The 21925-nt window shown below is 47.6% G+C and overlaps 1 protein-coding gene across 1 annotated transcript in view; it reads left to right on the top strand.

The window, feature by feature from the left end:
* Positions 1–21925, top strand: part of BMERB1 (bMERB domain containing 1) — a 79092-nt gene that overhangs the window by 32388 nt on the left and 24779 nt on the right. Inside the window, exon 2 of the mRNA XM_037504564.2 lies at positions 19784–19907. Coding sequence (XP_037360461.1) covers positions 19784–19907 — 124 coding nt within the window. The remainder of the gene's footprint in view (positions 1–19783; positions 19908–21925) is intronic.

Below are 21925 nucleotides of genomic sequence, written 5' to 3'. Positions count from 1 at the left end.
GAGCAAGGGGAAAAGAGATGAGATATCCCAGACCAATTGTTAGGGGGAAAGGATGTCCTAAGCTAATTCCATGCAGGCTTTGTGGACTCCACCCTCACTCCAGACCAAAGCCATGAAGACATTGGGAAAGACAAATCCCGTCACCACCAAAGGGAAGGTGGCTGGGACCTGAGGGTGGAGTTAAACAGCCAGGTTTGGTATAAAAACCAAACACATGGGCCTTGGGGGGCTTGCTTTCTCACTCACCTCCTGGCTTCATGGGTCCTGGCTTGCGGCCAGCTCTCAGAGTGCCATTTGGGGTTCCAGATCGGCAGATCAGGTAGGATGCGTTTAAAACTTTGTCTCCCACTTTTCTCCCTGAGTTGTACATTTCCTCATTTCCCTTTCCCTTGTAAATAAACCTTTTATTAACCTTTCGTGTGTGCCTGAAGTAGAGTATTGATAAGTCCTTTTGAGTGCGCGGGTGAGGACCCACAGTTAGGCAACCTGTTTTGTATTGGGGCTGCCCTATAACAGTTTGGCACCCAACGTGGTTTCCAAGTTACACCCGCCGTTGACCAGCTCAAAGAAACACTCCTTGCATTGGTCACCATAAGCGCACTAGGTCTAAGAAAAGAAGGGACAATTCCCCCTTCTTCTGAATTTTTTTCTGTTCAGACGCTCAACAGACTGAATGCTGCTCACCCACACCACGGAGGGCATCTACCAAGTTCACCAATTCTAAGGCTCCTCTCATCCAGAAACACCTTCATAGACACACTTAGAATGTTTAATCTGAGCATTGGTGGCCAGTTGAGATGATACATAAAATTAACCATCGCAGGGATGTCTGTGGAAGCCCAGGGCTGGGTTCCATGGCACTTGAGGAAAGGTCCAGAACATGTTGGGAACCAAGTAGTTCCTCCACCACCTCCATTTCTCATCTGTGTTGTTCTCTTCAAGTCACCTTCGTTTTTGTCTCTCACGGAAAGAAGAGTGACTTCCTCAGGTTATTATTATTTTTTTCATTATTTTTAAATGTATTTTTAAAAAGATTTATTTATTTATGCATACAAGAACTGGGGTGCAGGCCAGAGGTGTGGGGGGTGAGAGGATTCACTGGAGACAGAGTGGGGAGCAGAACAGGCAGATCTACTGAAATACACTGCTGAGGGGAGCAGCAGGCAAGACAGAAGAGGTCTGCTGCGCCATGTGAATCACCTCCATGGCTGGGGATTGAACTCTTGCTGCAGAGGCTGAGGATTGCTTCATAGTGCTGACTCTTAACCCCTTGTGCTGATGCTTAACCCCTTGTGCCACCAGGGAGGCCCTGATGATACATTCTTGATACATTAAATGTGAATTTAATATATCAACTTTGAATGTTGCTTTTGGGGTTTTCTTTGAAATCCAGCTTGTACTTTGTTGTGTAACTTTAAAAGCGTAATTGGCAGTTCCTTCTAAACACTCTTCTAGAACTAATTATCAATTCTGCTCCTTTTATCAGGTCAAAAAGAAAAAAAAAAGAAACCCAATCCTTTCACTAAGTTTGTTAACACAGTAGGTTGGAACTTAAAATCTTTAATCCCCTAGTTATGGGAGGTATGTTACAGAATCTCTTTTCCTGGGCATCTGAAAAGAGAACAGAATTCTAGGATGCTTTAAAACAGGGTCTGCAAACTTTTTCCTTCAAGGATTAATAACAAGGGTTAATAACAATTTTTGCGTGGTGGGACGTGTGGTCTTTGTCTTAACTCTTCAACTCTTGCAGTGCAAAAACAGCCCCAGACAATACGTGGGCAAATGGATATGGCTTTATGCCAATCAAGCTTTATTTATGGACTCTGACATTTATGTTTTGTGTGATTTTCACATGTCCTGATCAACTCTTTTCTTTTGAGTTTTTTCCAACCCCTTAACCATGTGAAAAAATACCATTCTTGCTCACAGGCTATAGAAAGATAGGCAGAGGGCTGTGTCTGGCTCTCCGGTAGTAGATTTCAGACTGTATTTCGGAAATGGTCGTCCTGGCTTTCCGACTGCAGGCAGGGAAGAGGTGCAGGGCAGCCTGCTGTCCTACCAGAGGGCTGCATTTTCCCACCTGCTGCTCCTCCTTACTCACTGCTCTTAGAAACTAGAGGATTTCTGTGACCCTTTTGGTTGCATGCCACAGAAAACTCCAACTGCAAAAAGATAATGTGCTGGTTGGTTCAAAGCACCTTCTCTGTTTCTCTCCCTCTCCTGGCTCTTCTCCCCTCCAGGAAGCTTTGCTCTCAGCAGCCTCGTGACAGGTTCAAATCCAGCTGGGAACTGGACAGGGTTTCTCTTCCTCCAAGAATTGACACTGAAGTTCCGGGCCTGATTACTTGTGTTTTGTTTTCCAGCCCCATACCCATCTGTAGCAGCCCCGGTGGCTGGGAAACAGGACATCACACCTGGGTGGGGTCAGCCCCAGTGACTCCCCAAGACCCAGGAGTGGTGCCTGTGTTGGTTGCCCCAAAGGAAATTGGGGACTTAGTACCAAAGAAAGGTGAATGGCTACTTGGAGGCAAAAATCCCCCAATGTTCACTCCACATTGGGGTCATCACACTGTGACTTTCAGAATCTAAATGCAAGGAACAAAATGTGTGGGAGGGCCTCCCCGGTGGCGCAGCGGTTGAGCGCTGGGTTGCAAAGCTGCCGGCGACCTCTGCGGCGCCGGTTCGATCCCCGGCTGCTCCTCGGCCACCGAAGGAGGGTCCCACATGGCGCGCAGACCTCTCCTGCCGCCCGCTGCTCCCCTCAGCAGTGTACTGCGGTCTTTCTGCCTGCTCTGCTCCCCGCTCTGGCTCTGGTGAATTCTCTCACCCTCCCGCGCTTCTGACTGTACCCAGTGCTTGTATAAAAACAAAAAAAACGAACGAACAAACAAACAAATAAATAAATAAAAACATGCCTCTAAAAAAAAAAAAAAAAAAACAAAATGTGTGGGAGCGGCCAGGAGCAGGAGACTGTCCTTCACACCCCACTCTTTTCAGAGAAATTGCTTGTCTCCTCTTTGGCCAAATTCCCTTCACAGTTCCAGCTGTTTATGGAGCAGGCCTTTTAGGTCTGGCAAACCTGGAGCTATAGAAATATTTATTTTAAATTTTCCATCCAGTTGGGGGGTCTGGACTCACGCCATCCAGTTGACCTGAATGTGAATAGCTGGATTCAGCCGCTCACCCCCAGTAAAGGCAGACAAAGCCTAAATTTCTAGCTGAGCTCAAAATAGCTGGTTCTGGATGTGGACTCTGCGTGACTCATGTTGGAGTTTTCCAAGCGCCAGTATTGTTGACATTTTACTCTGCTTCTCCCTGCACCGCAGAATCTACCTTTTTCTACCTTTTCCCCAATATAATTTGCCACTGCAAGTTTATCCCATGGAACCCTCATCCTCAGCCTGTTGTTCTATTACTCTCAGCCACCCATCCCAGAATTGGTATCTTCTACCCATCCCTGGCAAGAACAGGACTGTCCAGCAGGCATAGGGGAAGAAAAACTCTTTTTCTGCTACCCATCTTAGGCTCTCTGGCTGGCGTCCTATAAATTAGACTCACAAAAGACAAACTAACAAGAGAAAAACAAGCCTGTGTGTGAACAGGTGTATCACGCACATGGGTGCATGAGGACTGAGCAACTCTTAGTGGTGGTAAGAATTTGGGTTGATACAACATCTTAATCAAAGAATAACACATGTGTGGAGCAGCAATGAGGCAAAGGAGAGGAAAGACTTGCCTACGGTAGGCAAGTAGGTAGGAAACTAACTCGTCAGCATGTTATGTAGAGTCCTCTGGTGCCACCCCCAGGGTGATCTAGGGTTGTTTCTGGTGATTAGCCTCTGTCCTTCTCAGAGACAGACACCTTTTCAGAGCTATGTCCTGATTTTGACCAATAGCATGAGGGCAGAGAGCTTTTCTTGTGTCTGGTTTTTGTTTTTGTCTTGTATCTGTTTTTTTGCTCAACTGCCTTCACCTCAAAATCATCCTATGCCACAGTGGTGTGTCTGGCCCTTTGACATATACTGTTACCCTTCACAGAAAGGGAACCCTCAGGACACATTCCAGGTTTAACTGAGGCCTGGATTCATGTTCTAGAACCTACCTGTGGGCCTGGGGGGGTGTGCCCCCACACGTTCCGCCTCTCTGGATTGATCTCCCACAACCTGGGCTCCATTTCGGGAACAGAATGGCCAGCAACCTCCTTGAAGAACCAAGGGGATTGGGAGCTGCAGGGGCAGCCATGGTTCAGCTGAAAGAAGTGGCAAACATCTGTATAAATGCAGTAGAGTATTTGTTGCATTGCATAAATTTTATTGCATTGCATTTATTTTATTGCATTGCATTTATTTTACGTCATTGCATTATTGAATGCTTGCTATGACCTTGGACTTAGCACTTTGCTCACATTATGATGCACTGAATCCTTCCACAGCCCTCTCAGGCAATAGCTGGTCTTCCTGCTTCTGTACTTGCTTCTGTAACAGTAAAAAACAGAGACATCTACAAACACCATCAGATCTCATCTCTGCCCCACTTAAAATCCCTTTTGTAGATCGACCCCTGGGAGTAAAATCCAAACTTTCCACCTTGGCCTTCAGACCTGGCATCAACTGGCCCTTACTGGTTCTCCATCCATCTCCCCTTTCTCAATTGGCGCCACCCAAATCGGTCTCTCTGTTCTTGAGTTTGAAGCTTGTTCTATCCCAGGGCTTCCATTCTCTGATCTAGCTGCCTCTAACATTATTTCCTTCCATCTTCCCAGGTCAGCTCTTCTTGGTCATTTGATATCACTCATATGTCACTTTCTAAGAGAGCTCTTCCCCGACCCTGCTGTCTGAAGGAGTCTCCCGTCAATCACTTTCTAGTCCATACCTGCATTTACTCTCTGCACAGTCCTGTCAACATCAAAGATATTATTCCCTTGTTTTTTTACTGGCCACCTATCTTTTCCAGCAGGAAGGATGTTTCACTTCCATATATCTAGTTCCTAGAACATTACCTGGCATGTGGTAGGTATGTGGAATAAACACAGAGCCCTCAAATGACATATGAACCACATCATTTGCCCATGGCTGTACTGATGAATGACCACCCAAGGGGATAGAGCCCTGAGTGTTCAAAAGAGGATGCCAGAGATAATTAGAAAATCAGTGCCCATCAAAAGTATCCCAACTAGCCAAATTGTTGCCTAGCTTTTGTGCCTAGTTTTTTGGCATCTTCAGCTTTTTAGAAGCCAGGCTTACCCTTTGCATTTCTTGCAGCTCTGCTGGAGAGCTGTTCTTTGCCAGGCCTCTAATTCTAACTAGGACATATAAGAAATCCTGTGTTTTTGCTCCATCCGCATATGACCCTCTTCATCTTTTAATGTGGTTTTTTTTCTAATTCTAAAAATAACATCATGCTTCAGCCTCAAAGGAGTGGGCATAACTCCTTACCCTGTAAGTGGGAGCTGTGGTTGGTGACTTCTTTCCAAAGAGAACAATGCAAAAAGGCATGGGAGAGAGAGTAAATTTTACTGTGGAGAAACCTGACCAGCACCAACCCCAGCCAGGTGATGACGGTCACTGGGGATGAGCCAACTTTATACCTTGTGCCCTTGATAGAATGTGCTAAGCTTGGCCTTTTAACTTATGTGGTCTTGCTTCCACAAGCCTATAACCTCAGTCTCATCAACTTAGAAACGTCAGATAGGTCCCAACTGAGGGACATTCTACAAAATGTCCCAGGATTAGTCCTTAAATCAGTCAAGATCATCATCAAAAATAAGGACAGTCTGAGAAACTGTTATATACAAGAGGATGACTAAGTCTCAGGTGGTCTCCTGGATGGGATCCGGAACAGAATAGGGAATTAGATAAAAACCAAGCAAATAGGTACAAATTATGGCCTCTACTTAATAAAAGAAATGTCCCTATGTCCAGTCCTGATACTTTGTCCTTTGGGACTGGCCTCTCAGAGCCTCATCTTAGTTCTGGTGCCTGAACTTTCAATCCAGCCCCTTTGTTTCCATATCTGGGTCCCTTTCTCTTTGGCCATGATCAAGCTCTCTGGCTTCCTGTCTTATAACTTGTGTTGGTGAACATGGGTCTTGGCTTGAACACAGCCCTTGCCTGAGGTTCCTGATTTTCTCTGACCTCCCCACCCGTCCCCGCCACCCCAGCACCCAGAATCACACCCTAACCACCCCATTCAGATGAGCATTTATCCAACTGCTGTTCCCTGAATGAGAATAATGTTCTCTAGTACTTTATCTCCCAGTTTAGTTTCCAGCTGGCGAGGGATGAAATGAGCCACATGATTTCCAGGCTAAGCAATTTTTAAAAACTGAAATATTACTTTAGACAATCCTAATTAATTTTCCTCTCGATTCCAATCATCTAAGCCCCACCACGCATGATTTTAAGCAGCACCAGCTGGTTCTACCCAGCCTTGCGTGACCCGGGCCCTTTGCTTACTTCTGTATTGGTTTGTAAATTGAAAGTGCGAGGGAGTCTTTGTAAAGATGCATGAATCATTCTGTTCAGGGTAGATTTATAATGTCGCTCTGAGATTGCAGGACTGGAGGATATTTTTTAAAAAGAACCTTAAATAATTGGATGAACCTGCAGAGATGCTGAAAAATATTAGTTGTTTGTGCAATTTTAATTGGACAGTTATGTTACTGTTATTACCAATCTCCATAGTTTTCCATATAAATTTCCATAGCCCTAACAGGTCCCCCAGAATTAGGAAAAATACTTTATTCTCTTTTTTTTTCTTCATTGTATTGTAGTTTTGCTTTGTCTTATTCAGCTTTTAAATGTGCTTTATCATCTCATTTTGAGGCAGGTACCATACCTTATAGATATTTATATTTCCAAGTCTCACCACAGGCCCTGACACCAGCTTGTCACTCAATAAAAGTCTTTGCATGAAAACTTGTTGATAGAATGTTTAATTATGACCATTTTGTGTTGTCTCAAAGAACCTCAGAAACCAAGCTGAGCCCTTCCACTTGGGTTTGGGAGAATTGGGACTCGCGACCCGGTGACTCGTTGAAGGTCACTGGGAAGTATCGGGGTGAGGACACCAAGTAATGAAAAGTGACATTACAGACTGTCAGATAATCTGTCACAAGTCATATGTTTTCTCCTTCAAAGCTTCACCCTGGAGGCAGCACACACATTATTCAATGAAAAACACACATTAGCAAATGAAAACCTTTCTGGAAATTCCTCCTGCGAAATGCCATTCCAGTTTGTGCTGAAGACTTGTGAATATTCTGAATGGGCATAAACTTTTGCCTTGGCATTTGATTTTGGAACCACCAAAAATCATTCACGCCAATTATGCAAACAAGTGGGTAATCAAAGCATGTGAATATTTGAAAAATGAATATAAGTGAGCTACATTACTTTCCTTGAATGGCATGATTTAAAGCAATTATCAAAGAGGACTTTGTGTTTTAATGCCTCTTCTTATTCCAGAAAGGTTTTAATAGTTGTACAGAAAACTAAGAAAAGTTTTAAAGGCATGTAGAAAAAAGCCTTCAGACAGTCTCACCTTTTACTTCCTTTTTCCCAATTTACAAATAAGGAAACTGAGGCTTTGCAAGGTTAAGTCATTTGCCCAAGGTCAGCAATTAGAAAAGGGCAGAGTCAGGATTTGCACCCGAGAAGCTCAACTCCAGCGCCTGCAGGGAAAGCACATTCTTCCTAACTGCTTTCAAGACCTTGGACAAATCAGATGTGGCTGAGAAAATAGAAACTCTGAGAGGCTCAAAAATGAGTCCCAAGTCACATTAGAGGGTAATAACCGTGGCCAAGATCTAGAGGCAAGTCTGTTTCCTTGGCTGCAAAGCCCTCCTGGTGGGCTGATGGTGAATAAAGCCACCTTGGGTGTCTGGCGCAGGCAGCGGAGGGGTGATTTCCCCAGGACCCAGCGGCAGCTCCTTCACCAGGCGGGGATGGAGCAGCCAGGAGCTTCTGAATTAAAGGCAGTTATTTCTTGGGAAAGAGCGACTCATTAAAAGCAATGGGCTGTTTCCCATTATATTAACTTAACAGCAAGAAAGCAAGTTGCTTGATGTACCCCACAACAGGATGCTTGGGGCTGAAATGAGCTTCTTTCCTCCATGAGTGATTGATGGCAGGAAGTGCCTGGGTGTCACCAGGAGCCTCTGCAATGCATCTGATAACCAGTCCCCAGTAATGGGACTCACATACATTCCCCTGGTGGTTGAGACTCTCTGCTGGGTTGGTTGATACCAGGAAGATGAGTCTGGGCTTACTCAAGGCTGTGGGCTAAGGATTGGCTCCTTGACAGAGCTGGGGAGACCCCTGGGGACCCTCCCAACAGGGCAGCCCTGGTGTGTCAGAGCCAGAAGGCTGCGATCTCCCCTGGAGGGTCAGAGGAAGGGCCCAAATCACCTCAAGTCTGTTGTTCTCCGGATCTGATGATCCTGATTCCACCCCCCACGCCATGTCAGTCTGGCTTCTCCCAGCCATGGAGAGTGATGGTGAAAACCCACCAACCACCTCCATCATGTCCAGGCACCCAGACTTTCATCTTTCATGCCCATAGCAGCGATGCTCTGAGCTACTGTCTCATCTTACAGAAGAGGAAGTGAAGCTTGGGGAGATTAAATCCTGTGTCCAGACCACACAATCGGTGGTAGGGCTACCACTTCAACAAGCGTCTGTCAAAATCCCCCATCAGGGATACGCTGCTGGTGTGCTAATATTTTTTCTCCCCAACACATAAGCCCCTAGCTAGAAGGTCAACTCAATGAGAGCAGGGATTTTTGTCTGTTTTGGCCCATCCCCAATGCTTTGAGCTGTATCGGCACAAAGCAGGTGTCCAAGACATATTCACTGAATGAATAATTAGAACAAATATTATCTAGAGAAAGGAGGGACCTTTCTATTTGCCCAGCATCTACATAGGGTATCTGCGAGGCTGGTACAGTTGTCCCCAGGTTGAGCTGAGAAATTGGAGCCCAGAGTCATCAGCTGATAGGACCAACACAAAACCTGCACGCTGAGACTCCAAAGCCCCTTCCAGAGCTACCCTCAAGTGTCCTCTTCAAGGCTGCCTGGCCCCTGGTGCCCACACACACCAGCTCCTTTTCTTTTCTCTTTAGTCTTTATTTTATTTTTTTATTTTTTTAAAGATTTATTTATTTATACAAGAACTGGGGTATAGTCAGAGACGTGGGAGGGTGAGAGAATCACCAGAGAAAGAGTAGGGAACAGAACAGGCAGATGGACCAAAGACACTGCTGAGGGGAGCAGTGGCGAGGCAGGAGAGGTCTAGCGCACCATGTGGGTCTCTCCCTGGCCGGTCGGGAATCGAACCCTCGCTGCAGAGGCTGTGGACAGCTTCACAGCACGGCGCTCAACCCGCTGTGCCACCGGGGAGGCCCTATTTTTTTTATTTTAAATCTATCCTGAATGGCAACCTGCCCTTGGCTGCTATCTTCTGTAGCTCAGCTGAGCGCACCCATGCCAGTGTCTGGTAATGTCAACAATGGCAGGAACTAGGGGATGGACATGATTCTATCCGACCCTGACCTCTGAGCCCTCTACCTCCTCCAAAGGCCCCCACTGGGGCCTCCTCCCGTGTGTCCTTCTGAGGATGCTCCAAGGATGCTGGGTGCCTAAAGATGCCTGTGGGGCCAACATGAGTAAGTCCACCTTCGTGTAACTGCGTCTGTGGTGAGCTGGGCTGAAACAATGACTCAAATGGCTGATTCATCTTTAGTGAAAAACTTGACACCTGGTGGACACTCATCCTTCAGGCCCTCATTTATTTTAATTACAATTTTCATTTCATTTCCAATAGGAGCACAAGAGTTTGGGCCTCTTGCTCTTTGTCTAGGGACCCTCAGACCCGCATCCTGCTGTGTTGTTCCGTCTCCTGCCCAACATGATCGGAAGCTGCCCTGGAGGACTTGGGAGTACTGGAATTCCATCTACGACACAGGGGACACCTCATGGCATCTAGGATTATGGGAGGAAAATTGTTCTTTTTTTTTTAAAACAGAAGCAATGTTCAACTTTTTTGAGATTATCCAAATATTTTATTTTTTCCATTCTATGTATGCTCTCTACCTATCTGTCTATCTACCTACCTACCTACCTACCTACCTACCTAACTGCTTATCTAGCTTTCTACCTTTTCCGTCCCCTACCCTACCACCCCTGTACCCCCCGCCACCTTGACCCTTCTCCCTCCTTCCTCTTAGCTACAGATAGATTAGGTCTGATAGATTATAATTACTTTGCTTTATCAGTTACCCACTTTGCTTCCTTATGTCACTCCTATATGTGAAGTCGCCCAGTATTTGTCTTTATCTTTCTGGCTCATCCCATCTCACTTTGCGTAACCCTCTGGGTTTCCTTCCATTTGCTGTACGTGACATTTTTTCTCTGCTTAGAGCTGAACGGTGCCCCATGGAGTGGTCAGTCCACTTCTTCTTGACCAGTCCTCTATCCATGGGCCCTGCTTCCAGTTCCAATTAGTGGTTCCAACTCTCTAGAAATAGCTAACCCACCCTGTTTAAAAAAAAAATAGATTTCAATCTGAACCTTAGGCCAGCTGTAGTATCTAGCCAGAATTTACTAACATTGCTTTGTTTCCCTTGGATTTATTTTTCCATCTATTTTCTCATGATGCCAAGTGATGGTGACTTACTATTTATGGGTACAAAATGAAATTTTTAAAGATTTATTTATTTATGCTTACAAGAACTGGGGTGCAGGCCAGAGGTGTGGGGAGGGTGAGAGGATTCACCAGAGACAAAGTGGGGAGCAGAACAGGAAGACTGACTGAAATACACTGCTGAGAGGAGCAGCGGGGAGACAGGAGAGGTCTGCTGCACCATGTTCGTCAGCTCCCTGGCTGGGGATTGAACTCGTGCTGCAAAGGCTGCGGATAGCTTCATAGTGCTGCATCTTAACCCCTTGCGCCACCAGGGAGGCCCACAAAATGAAAATTTTTAAAGGATTTTTCTTTTAAAAAAAGGTCAGTGTAAAGAAATGTTGAGTACCTGATCTCTAGATGGGGATCTGCTTGGGCTGCTGTAACAGAATACTGTGGACGGGGGTTTAACTAACGAATGGGTATTCCTCACAGTCCCGAGGCCGGGCAGCCCAAGATGGAGGTGCTGGCAGGCAGAGTGTCCTGGTTTGTCCATGTATGTCCTCACATGACAGAACAGAGAGAAAGGGACATGCTGTTGTCCCTCGTTCTATAAGGGCGCCCACCCCATCAGAGGAACCCCACCCTCAGGACCTCATCTTACCCTAATCACCTCTCAAAGCCCCTCCTAATACCATCACACTGGGAGTTAGGATTTCAACATAAGAATTTGGGGGGGACACAAATATTCAGTCCATAGTGGACAGTGCACCCACACATTCCGAGCAGTGTTGAGGTTCTGGAAACACTACAGACCTGGGCTTTGCAACCAGACAGGCCTTGGTTGAGTCATTGGTCGAGTGATTGAGGATCTCTCTGAGCCTCAGGTGGTAATGATTCTACCTGCCTCCACCTGGCAGTGGGCTGAAACAGCACTTGCCACCTGGGAAATGCCCCATGGAGTGAGCTCTGTGCCCTAGATCAGCCGCACCAAGTGTTGAGGGAGAAACCGAAGCAGGGATTATTACGGGGACCCTGGACTTAATTCCTCTGGTGGCTGGGGAAGACTTCTCTTTGGCTTCAGTTCCCCTCCTCACCTCTGTTTAAGGGACATGTTTCTAGGAGATCGCAGGCCTTATCCGCCCCCGTCGCTGGTGGCTTGGACTTTTCAAGATAAATAATGGAACCTGCCTGCGTGTTCCTGTCGCGCCCGGTGCTGAGTTGCTTGCTGGTGTGGCTGAGCTCCTGAGGCAAGCAGCTCCCTGGGGTGGCATTTGGGGATAAAAAAGATGGATTTAGCTGCCTCGTCCCCCAGCAGTGACTCAGCTCCGGGAAGCTCAGTGACAGCTGAGGCAGTTGGAACCCTGGGGACGTCTGTGCCTTCGTGCTCTGCTGTCTCCACAATGAGCCGGAGTCTTTCTGGAAATATAAGTGAGCCTCATCACGGCCGCCTTCTCTAGCCAGGATTTTGTCCTTCTCCTTCCAGGATTTATTTGTCCTCTGTCTCCTTCCAGGATTTGCCTTCCTGGCAGCTCTTGGCAGCCTGCCTTCCAGCTGGGAAGTGTTGTCGAGAAGGTTTCCATCATGCTAGTTCTATCTCACAAGTTCAGACAGAAAGAAAACAACCACGTGCAATATTCTCGTGTATTTGCCATGAACCAGCATTTCTCAGTCTGGGCTGTAGGCCTCCTGCATGTCGGTCCCCCAGGCCAGGTTTATCCTGATCCTTGCAGGGAACCTGCCTTTTAAACAAATCCCCCCTATAACTCCCTCACCTGCTAATGCTTGAGACCAGCTTCTCTCCATGTACCCAATGCAATGGAATATACTCAGTTTCTCTACTGTTGAGATGGGGCTAGTATTTCTAAGTGGTAGTTCTTTTATTTTTTTAAGATTTGTTTATTTATGCATACAAGAGCTGGGGTGTAGGCCAGAGGCATGGGGGGTTGGGGGGTGAGAGGATTCACCACAGGCAGAGTGGGGAGCAGAACAGGCAGACTGACTGAAATACACTGCTGAGGGGAGCAGTGGGTGAGACAGGAGAGGTCTGCTGCGCCATGTGGGTCACCTCCCTGGCCGGGGATTGAACTTGTGCTGCAGTGGCTGCTATTAGCTTCATAGTACTGAGACTTAACCCCTTGTGCCACCAGGGAGGCCCCAGATTGTTTTTTTAATTGAAATAATATTGGTCTACAACATTCTGTAGATTTCAGATGTACAGTCTTTTAAATCAACTTCTATATACATGATGTTACATTCACCTCCAGAATTCTAGTTTCTGTCCTTTTACCCAGTCTACCCCCTCATCTGGTTTTATTTTATTTTATTTTTTTAAAGATTTATTTATTTATGCATACAAGAACTGAGGTACAGGCCAGAGGTGTGGGGAGGGTGAGAGGGTTCACCAGAGACAGAGTGGGAAGCAGAACAGGCAGACTGACTGAAGTACACTGCTGAGGGGAGCAGCGGGGAGATAGGAGAGCTCTGCTGTGCCATGTGGGTTGCTCCCTGGCCAGGTAGTGGCTGCAGATAGCATCATAGGTTGTGTCTTAACCCTTTGTGTCACCAGGCAGGCCCCTCATCTGGTTTTAAACCTCAAACTTACTACCTTTTTTGGGGGGCCTCAAGTTGCTCATCTGTGAAATGGGGACACTAATAGTACTTACCACCTGAGACTGTTTGGAGAATCAAATAAGGTACTTTGGTCCCAGCATGTGATACTAGCTTAGTAGATGTCAGCTATTGTTAGAACTTGGAAAATTATCGCTTTTACCATCTAGGGCAGGGTAGGTGTTGGCAACCATTTTTTGTAAGGGGCCAGGTAGTAAACATTTGAGATTTTGTGGGCCATACTGTCTCTGTTGCAACTGCTTCATCCTGTTTTAAATATTATGGGAATGAATGAGCGTGGCCAATGTTTCAGTAAACCTTTACTTAAAAATTAGTCAGGGGACTGGAGTTACCTAACCCTCACCTGGGGCTTTGTGAAGATTAGTTGAGATTAGGCTAATTACATTGTGCCTAGCCCAGTGCCTGGCAATCACTCCCGGAAAGGATTCTAACAATTCTGTGTCTGATTTGAGGTGTAGGCATCCCTCCTTTCTCCAAGGGAAGAAAAGCATCCAAGAGCATATTTCAACAGAACTTGAGGCTCATTCTCTCTCTGCCCCAAGTCAGTGTTCATGCCCGCACCTGGAGCTTGCATTGCCCCTGCCTCTGCCCTCTCCCACGGTTGGAGGTAACATGCCAGCTCCTGGTGTGTGATTAATTCCCTCTGTCCCACGCTTCACCCCAGGGTGTGTTGCCATTTTCAGCATCTGTCCCATGGAAATCAGGTCGCTCATCTGAACCATGTTGAGCAATGATGATATTATATCTAAGGGGTGGTTAACAATGCGCTTTCAAATCCACAGACGCATTTACCCAGCACCCAGCGGCTGTATGATATGGTTAAGGCTTGCAGTGGGTGTGGGGGCGTGAGAGCAGGAGCTCTGGGTTTGAAGTCTGTCTCTGAGGCATTGCGTGCTGTTGCATGAGTCCCTTCCACGCTGAGACTCAGATCCTCCCTCTGTAAACTAGGGATTAAATGAGATAAAATATCCAGAGCCTCCAGCACAGCATCACACAGAAGAAACAGCCACCACACGCCCTTGTGCACAGGAAGAAAGTGTTGCCCAAGAGGTAGGTAAAGGGACTCATTCCTTGTCAAGCAGCTGGTGACCTCTGCCCAGGGATCTCAAACTCTGGCCCCACCATGCCCTACCCCTGACTGCTCCCTGGGGCCTCTCCTGCAGCCTGGGATGGGGGGCAACTGAGCACCCTGTGCAGTGACTAAAGCTTTTGGAAAGAGTGACATCTTTTCCAGGGGGCTTGCAAGCCCCATTGTTGTAGTTCCTTAGTGTCTTCCCCAAATTTACATCCACCCAGAGCCTCAGTGTTAGGGGGAAAGGATGTCCTGAGTTAATCCCACATAGGCTTTGTGGACCCCACTCCCACTCCAGACAAAAGCCATCAAGACATTGGGAAAGACAAATCCCATCACCACCAAGGGAGGGTGGCTGGGACCTGAGGGTGGAGTTGGGCAGCCAGGTTGGATATAAAAACCAAACACGTGGGCCTTGGGGTGGCTGGCTCGCTATTGCTCGCCTCCTGGCTTCACCGCTCCTGGCTGGTGGCCAACTCTGAGATCGCCATTTTGGGATTCCTGATCGGCGGATTGGGTAGGACTCATTAAAAACTTTGTCTCCCACTTTTCTCCCAGAGCCGTACATTTCCTCATTTCCCCTTCCCTTGTACATAAACCTTTTATTAACCTTTCGTGTGTGCTTGCAGTAGAGCATTGATAAGTCCTTTTAAGCATGCGGGTGAGGACCCACAGTCAGGCACCCCGTTTTGTATCGGGGTTGCTCTACAACATCAGGATGCACCTGATTTGAAAAGAAGATCTTTGTAGAAATAATAAAGTTAAAGACTAAAATGAGGCCATTTTAGTGGGGGTGGGGTGAATGGTGGGTGGGGGTAGGTGGTAGGTGGACCCCTAAATCCAGTGGGACCAGAAAAGACCGAGTAAGACACGCAGAACCCCATGGGAACACGGAGGCAGAGGTCAGAGAGCCCTGAGGCCTGGATGAGGCCAGCAGAGATTGTTCTCTGGAGCCAGTTTGTGGTAGTTCCTTCTGGCAGCCCCAGGAACCTGACACGCCCTTGACTCCCAGCTGGAGTGAACTGGGGCTATGAGTCTGAAGCAAAGGCCAACGGCAGGTCACAGAGATGCCTTTGTAGGCTGACTTGGGCTCAGCTCCCCACTCCTGCCAGCCCTCACAGCCCCACAGCCCTCCTAGTCCTCATAGCCCCGCTCCGGCTTTCATGGTCCCCCCAGCCCTCACAGCCTTAGTTCCCTTCTTCATTGAGAACATGCAGATCTTCCGACCGGTGGGGAGGAAAGGCGCCAGGCTTGGGTGAATTCAGTCCCCATCTGCCCAGGCTGGCAGGTCCTCCTAATCTGTTGCAGAGGAAACCGAGTCACCAAGAAATTAACTAACTTCGCAGGGCACTGCCACTGGTGAGGGGCACAGCTGGGACTGGAACCCAGGCCCTCTGACCCCAGAAGGGTGGGTTCTGAGTTGTTGTGTCTCCATGGGCCATTTGGTTATCTGAGTAAGTGCTGTCAGGCAATTTTGTGGCAGAAAAGAAAAGAACTAGCAGGTTGACAGTTTGGTTTCTCTCTCCTGGACACGAGAAGAAACCAACTCTTTGCAAACGGATGTGTTTTCATTTTCTAGCATGGCATATGCGATCTGGCTTTGCACGCTCTGATTTCACACTTTCAGGAAGTTTGATCATTGAAAAATACCAGAAAGAAAATGTATAATACTATGAATGAACAAAAGACTTAGAGGCAGCCTCAGGTACAAGCCACAAAAGGACTCAGTCCTTTGCGCAGATGGCCGCGGGTCAGCTTTCACCTTTTGAATGTCCTTTTGTTTTCCGGTTTCCCTTTGATGACAAAATTGTCTTACGGCCAATTAGTTGTGCCACTAAAATGCTGGTGGGACACCTTCTAGAACACCTCTCTCTCCATCCCAGGTTGTTGTGTTGATAACACCACAGTGACAAACAGGAGTTGTGGAGCAAACTGTGGGATGCAGGATGCTGCTGAAGAGCAAGATCCTGGCCTTTTTATTGATAGAACAATCATACAGCATCAGTTGTGAGGGGCGGGAGAACAAAAAGAAAAGGGAGGGGTGAAACCAGAAAATGTGCTCTGTCATCTATAGTATCAGGGGTTGTGAGTCTGCCCCCCAGGCACTTCTCATCTGCTTGATCACTCAGTATTGTAATTGAGATCAAGTTCTAGATCCCCAGCCATGGTTTCAATCTTATCAACAAGGCTTTCCACTGGTCAGCTTCTGGGGTCCCTTGTCATGCATTGGGTCTTAGTGGGGGACTTCCCCCCACCACCCCGCATTCCAGGTCATACCTTGTGATGCCTACCCTTCCCAGAGTGATCAAGCTTTAAGCTCTTGATTGATTTGAAAGGCACCTTGTAAGGTTTGGCGCCTATGACTGACTGCCTGGGCTGTTCTGACCTTGTACAGGAATGCAGAACTGCAGGTAACAAAAACTGGTGGCTGAACAGGTCACTTCGGAGTAGCACACCCATACCAGGTGACCCCAACCCTGCATTATTACCTGTGTCCAGAGTCAGGGCTCGTAGGAGCGGGCCCTCTCCCTGCTTGGAGCCCCGCACACAGAACAATCACCAGTAATAGTTTTATCTTGTCCTTCCACCCTCCTTCCTCAAGCCAGTCCTGGTTGCTTCAATACTAGGTGCCAATTCAGGCTGGTGTCAGGGGCAGTCGGACCCAAATTTGATTCCAGGGGCTCTGAGATCACTATGAGGCACATCGCATGGAACATGTTCTAAAAGGCTTTGGACATCTCTCCCTCTTTGCAAGTCCCAGTCCTGACACAGCTGCTCCAATCTCTCTTCTCCCTTCTATTTCCTACCTGCTCCCCGCTCCATCTCCCTCCACCTCATCTGCGGGGTCTCAGCCTGACCACAGGACCCTCTTCAGAACCCTCCATCTTGCGCAGGAGGGAGGCTGCAGTCGGGAGCAGCCTCCCAGGAGTGTTCTCTCTGCTCCGCTCTTCCTCTCCATCCAGGCAATTGCTCACCGCCTTCCTCCCCCACCTCATGCCAGATCCTGCCCCATCCATGCTGTGAAAGCTGGGAGCTCCCTGAAAACGCAAACTGGAACAGACTGAGAAGCCCTCTCCTAGGCTTCCAACTATCAGGCCAACGCTTCTCCCCAGCAAAGCTCATGGCCCATTCCGTGGCCTCTGTCCGTGTTTCTCTCTTATAAATTGCAAACATCTCTGAGAGGATTCCTTTCAACCTGCGAATCAATTGTGGGTGATGCTTTTCCTCCTGATGCCTCAGCAAAATGAGGCGTAGGAGGGTGGGGTGTAGGAAACTTTGACTTGTGGAACGGACGTGTTGGAGGCAGGTGATGGAGGGGTATAGTAATGCACCAGAAATCTGATGTTTAGTGAAGAACTTGGGGTGAGGAAATTCCTACAGAAGGCAGGCTGTGGTGGAGGGTTTTGGGGGTGGGTGCTGTTTGAGGGTCAAGCAGGCAGGAGTTGGCCTAGGGAAAACCCACATATCACGCCCCCTAGGCCCTGGGCAGGTGTGGGCCAGGGTGCTGTGTCGAAGGAGTGAGACAGGTGGAGAGAAGGCAGCTTTCTAAACGCTGACCCGGATGGAAGGAGAATGGAGGAACGAGAATGGTGTTTGGGTGGACCTGGCGACACAGGCCGAGGGAGGCGGTCAGCCTGCATAGGTGAAGCAATAGTGACCTCAGAGTAAAGCAAGAACCCCCTCTTCTGCGTCTCCTTCTCTGCCTGACAAAGCCCTTAGACTATGGCATCCTCTAAATAGTTCAGTCATTCGCTCTGAAAATGTAGCCTAAGGAGACCTCTCAGATGCACGTAGCGATTTCATTTGGAGAACACTCTTCACGGGGCTGTTTATAGTGGGGAGAGTGGAAAACAACCCAAATGTCTGGGGGTTGGTGAGATGATTCATAACGTGGCCACAAATAGAAAACTACACAGCCTTTCCCACTGCTGCTGGGGGAGAACACTCAAGGACGTGCGAAAATGCGCGTGACGAGTTGTTAAGTGAAAAGAGCAGGTACCAAATGGCCAGACCCTAATTTAATATGAGAAAAACCAGACCCGTGGAATGGTGGATATGTGTGTTTATAATAGTGTGCGTGTGTGTGTATAGATATGGAGTTATATGTGCACATGCATGTAATACTTTACTAATCTTTAGGTTTTTCCAGTCTTTAAAAAAATGTGTTCTATAATATATATATAAAACACTTACAGAAAACTATAGATATTAGCCTATATGCTAGCACTACATATAATATCATATAAAATATATATCATAAAAATATATAAAATCATATAAATTATCATATATACATTGAAAAATGTACTCTAGAATTCTAATGGCAATCTATGTGGTCTCCTATAATATTTTATATATATAATCACATATATAGGTACACACACATAGGTACACAATGTTATAGACTAAATGTGTCCCTCCTAAATTCAGTGTTGAAGTCTTAAGAAACACACTTAATGATTTACAGTAATATATTAAATTACTGTGACTGATTTGGAGATAGACCCTCGAAGGGAAGAATTAATGTGAAATGAGGTCACAGGTGAGCCCTGATCAGAGAGGTTGGTGTCCTTACAGATGGGCACCAGCTCTCTGCAAGAACACAGAGAGGCCATGTGAAGACACAGTGAGAAGGCAGCTGTCAATAAGCCGGGAAAAGAGCCCCCCCACCCCGAAACTGGCCCTGCTGCACCCTGATCTGGGACTTCTGGCCTCCAGAACTGTGAGGACATTGATGACGGTTGTTTAAGCCACTCAGCGTATGATATTTTATTATGACAGCCCAAGTGAACTAATGTGCATCATACATACACACTGCACACACATATATGTCATCTTTATATAATCATACACAGTCATATAATATTATATATGTGGTTATATATGCCTATATGTATACTATTAATATACATATCACTATTGATATCACTATTAATTTAAGAGGGAAGAATGGCCATCAAAATGTGAGTAGCGATTCCCTGAGTGGTGGGGTCCTGTGTGACTTGACTGTTATTTTTTTGTCTACCTGAATTTCCAACAACCTACTTACACTGCTTCATATTACTCTTACCTCACTTTGTAGTCCTATATGGTAATCATTAATACTAGATGGTAATTATTAATAATTAATATGTTACTATAAATCACTATCATAAAACTTTCTTTTGCCTAATGTTGACTTGGACTTGAGGTGGGGACGCCTGAGGTCAAGGGGAGCAGAAACCTTGACCCGGATTTGGCGAGCCCACTGGACACCCCTCCCGTTGTAACTGGGTCCTGGCGCAGACCTGTTTTCTGGTCTCCAAAGGATGGCTTGTAGCCACACACAGGGGGTGCAGGCTGAGCCCCTTGACCCCCAGGTGTGTGATGGCCCCTGCAAGGCCAGGGCTGTCCCCAGGGAATTCTTGAAACGCTGGTGGCTTTGGGGTCCTGACACCTGCGTTTCGTGTGTCCCACCAGGTCAGCTGGACATCATCTCCATGGCAGAGACGACCATGATGCCCGAGGAGATCGAGCTGGAGATGGCCAAAATCCAGCGTCTTCGGGAAGTCCTGGTCCGCCGGGAGTCTGAGCTCAGGTTTATGTGAGTGCTCAGGGAGTGCAGGCCTGGGCGTGGGGGACAAGGGTCAGGGGGCGGTTCCCAAGCCAAGAGCCGGGATTGGGTGTGATGCGCTCGGGAGGCCTGTGGGTCACCCAAGTAAGGTGAGCTGCAGGAAGCTCTGAGACCACTAAATAGACGTAGAGACTTGGAGTTGACCCCCTTCCTGGCAGTCACTGCCATTGTAACGGGCACGATCACCTGCACAAACGAGTAGACCTGGACGATGATGGTCCAAGTGTGGCATCAGGGGTGCCGACCTCCCCCCGCTGCCCAGGGCTGGGGGCAAGGATGAGCTCGCACCCATCGTTTCCATGAAAACAGATGGAATCACTGAGAGCTCGGCAGCAGGGAGAGGGTTTGGGTTCACCACACTAGAAATGACGCGTCCCATCTACATGGGAATTAAAGTCGTTCTTTCCTCTTTTTAATCACTTAAGATGGAAGTGACTTATGTTAATAGTATTGGTGTTAATTAATTCTGGTGGAGAGTTGTGTGACTGTGCTTCTGTTTCTTCACACATAACCGTGAGGATGAACTGACTAGTCCCTTCACCCACCAACGGCAAAAAGACTTAAATTGTGTCCGGGCCTTGCTTTCTCATCTTTGTTCTATTTTTATACTTTCAATTTTGCTTTTCACATTCTCAAACATTAGAGTATTGACATTCCATTTTGAAACTATAACTAAGCTTCCGTTCTTATCTGTAGATTGTTTTCAGCCTTAAACACATGCCGCTGGCATTTACCGTACCCTCCGGGTGTTTGAAAGGAAGCGAAGATGGGGGATCATGATGGCTGCTGGAATGTTCTGAAGAGCTTCCTGCAGCCCAAAGCTGCTCAGGAGGGGCCAGAGGGGCTTTTGCTGCTACGGAAACAGTGATGTCACCTTGTATTTGCTGTCCTTGGCACTGTGTGTGTGTGCGCATGTGTGTGCAAGCATGCACACATGGATATGCCCAGCATTTGCACATGCCTGGCACACATGAGTGCCCAATGCAAGAAGACCTAACCTTTAGGATTTAGCCTCTTGACTTGAGACTGCCCTGAATTTCCCCATCACGCCCTTGAGTCCGACCAATTTGTCATCAGTAGACACTCGAATAAGCCAAGTTACCTAAAGGACACAGGAGGATGTGTAGTCAGGATGTAGAGCGAGCACAGTGACATTCTGAGGGGTGGGGCGAGCTTCCCAGCCCCCTGGAATCTTGCTCACAGCCACAGACAGGGTGGATGTTCCGCCTCCCGTTCCGGCCAGCTTGTTATGGCAGGCAGCCTTGTCCTGAGGGGCTGGCATCTCGTCAAGCTCAGAGATGTGCTGTGCCCTCCAGGATGCTGGGAGATGAGGTCAGGGCTATTCAAACCTGGAGAAATGTCTAGTCTATCATCCTTGGCTCCCAGGCTGTCAGGGTGTGCGGGGTCATTCTTGAATTCAGCATCCTGGTGATTTCCCAGAGCCAGGCCTCCTTACATCTGCCAAGTTGCTCATCCTTCTCTTGTGTCCATTTAAGAGAAGAGGGAACTGGGGGTTAAGAAATGTACCCAAGGTCACATTGGCTGGTAAGCAGCCAAGCTAGGATGCAGTCTGATCCCAGAGCACTGTATTTATTGAGTGCATGAGCCGAGCAGGAGAGACGGAGGGAAGGAAGGAGCAGGGAAGAAGGGAGAGAAGCTGAATCTACCACCAGGATCATTCCCTAGTGTCCCCAGCACGGGGCAGGGATCTTACCCACCTTCCTCACAGCTGTGCCTTCCCAGCATCTTAAAAAGTAACTGCTGTTTATTAAACACATGTTGATATTTTTTGAGTGATTCTTTCACATGCCACCCTCACCCCAGCAATTCCCCCCCACCCCACACACACACAAGATCCCTGGCATAGGTGAGTGGGCAGTGGGATTTCAGAGGCTCTTGGCATTGGTGGGCTTTGGGGGAGGAGGTTCTGGGGACACATCCGGGGGGCTCCTGGCCGGCAGCCCCAGTGCCTGTAGCTGTGATGGCTG

Source organism: Talpa occidentalis, unplaced genomic scaffold, assembly GCF_014898055.3.
Source record: "Talpa occidentalis isolate TD23 unplaced genomic scaffold, MPIMG_talOcc4v2.1 talOcc4.12, whole genome shotgun sequence".
Lineage (NCBI taxonomy): Eukaryota > Metazoa > Chordata > Mammalia > Eulipotyphla > Talpidae > Talpa > Talpa occidentalis.
This window is presented reverse-complemented; position numbering and strand designations above follow the sequence as displayed.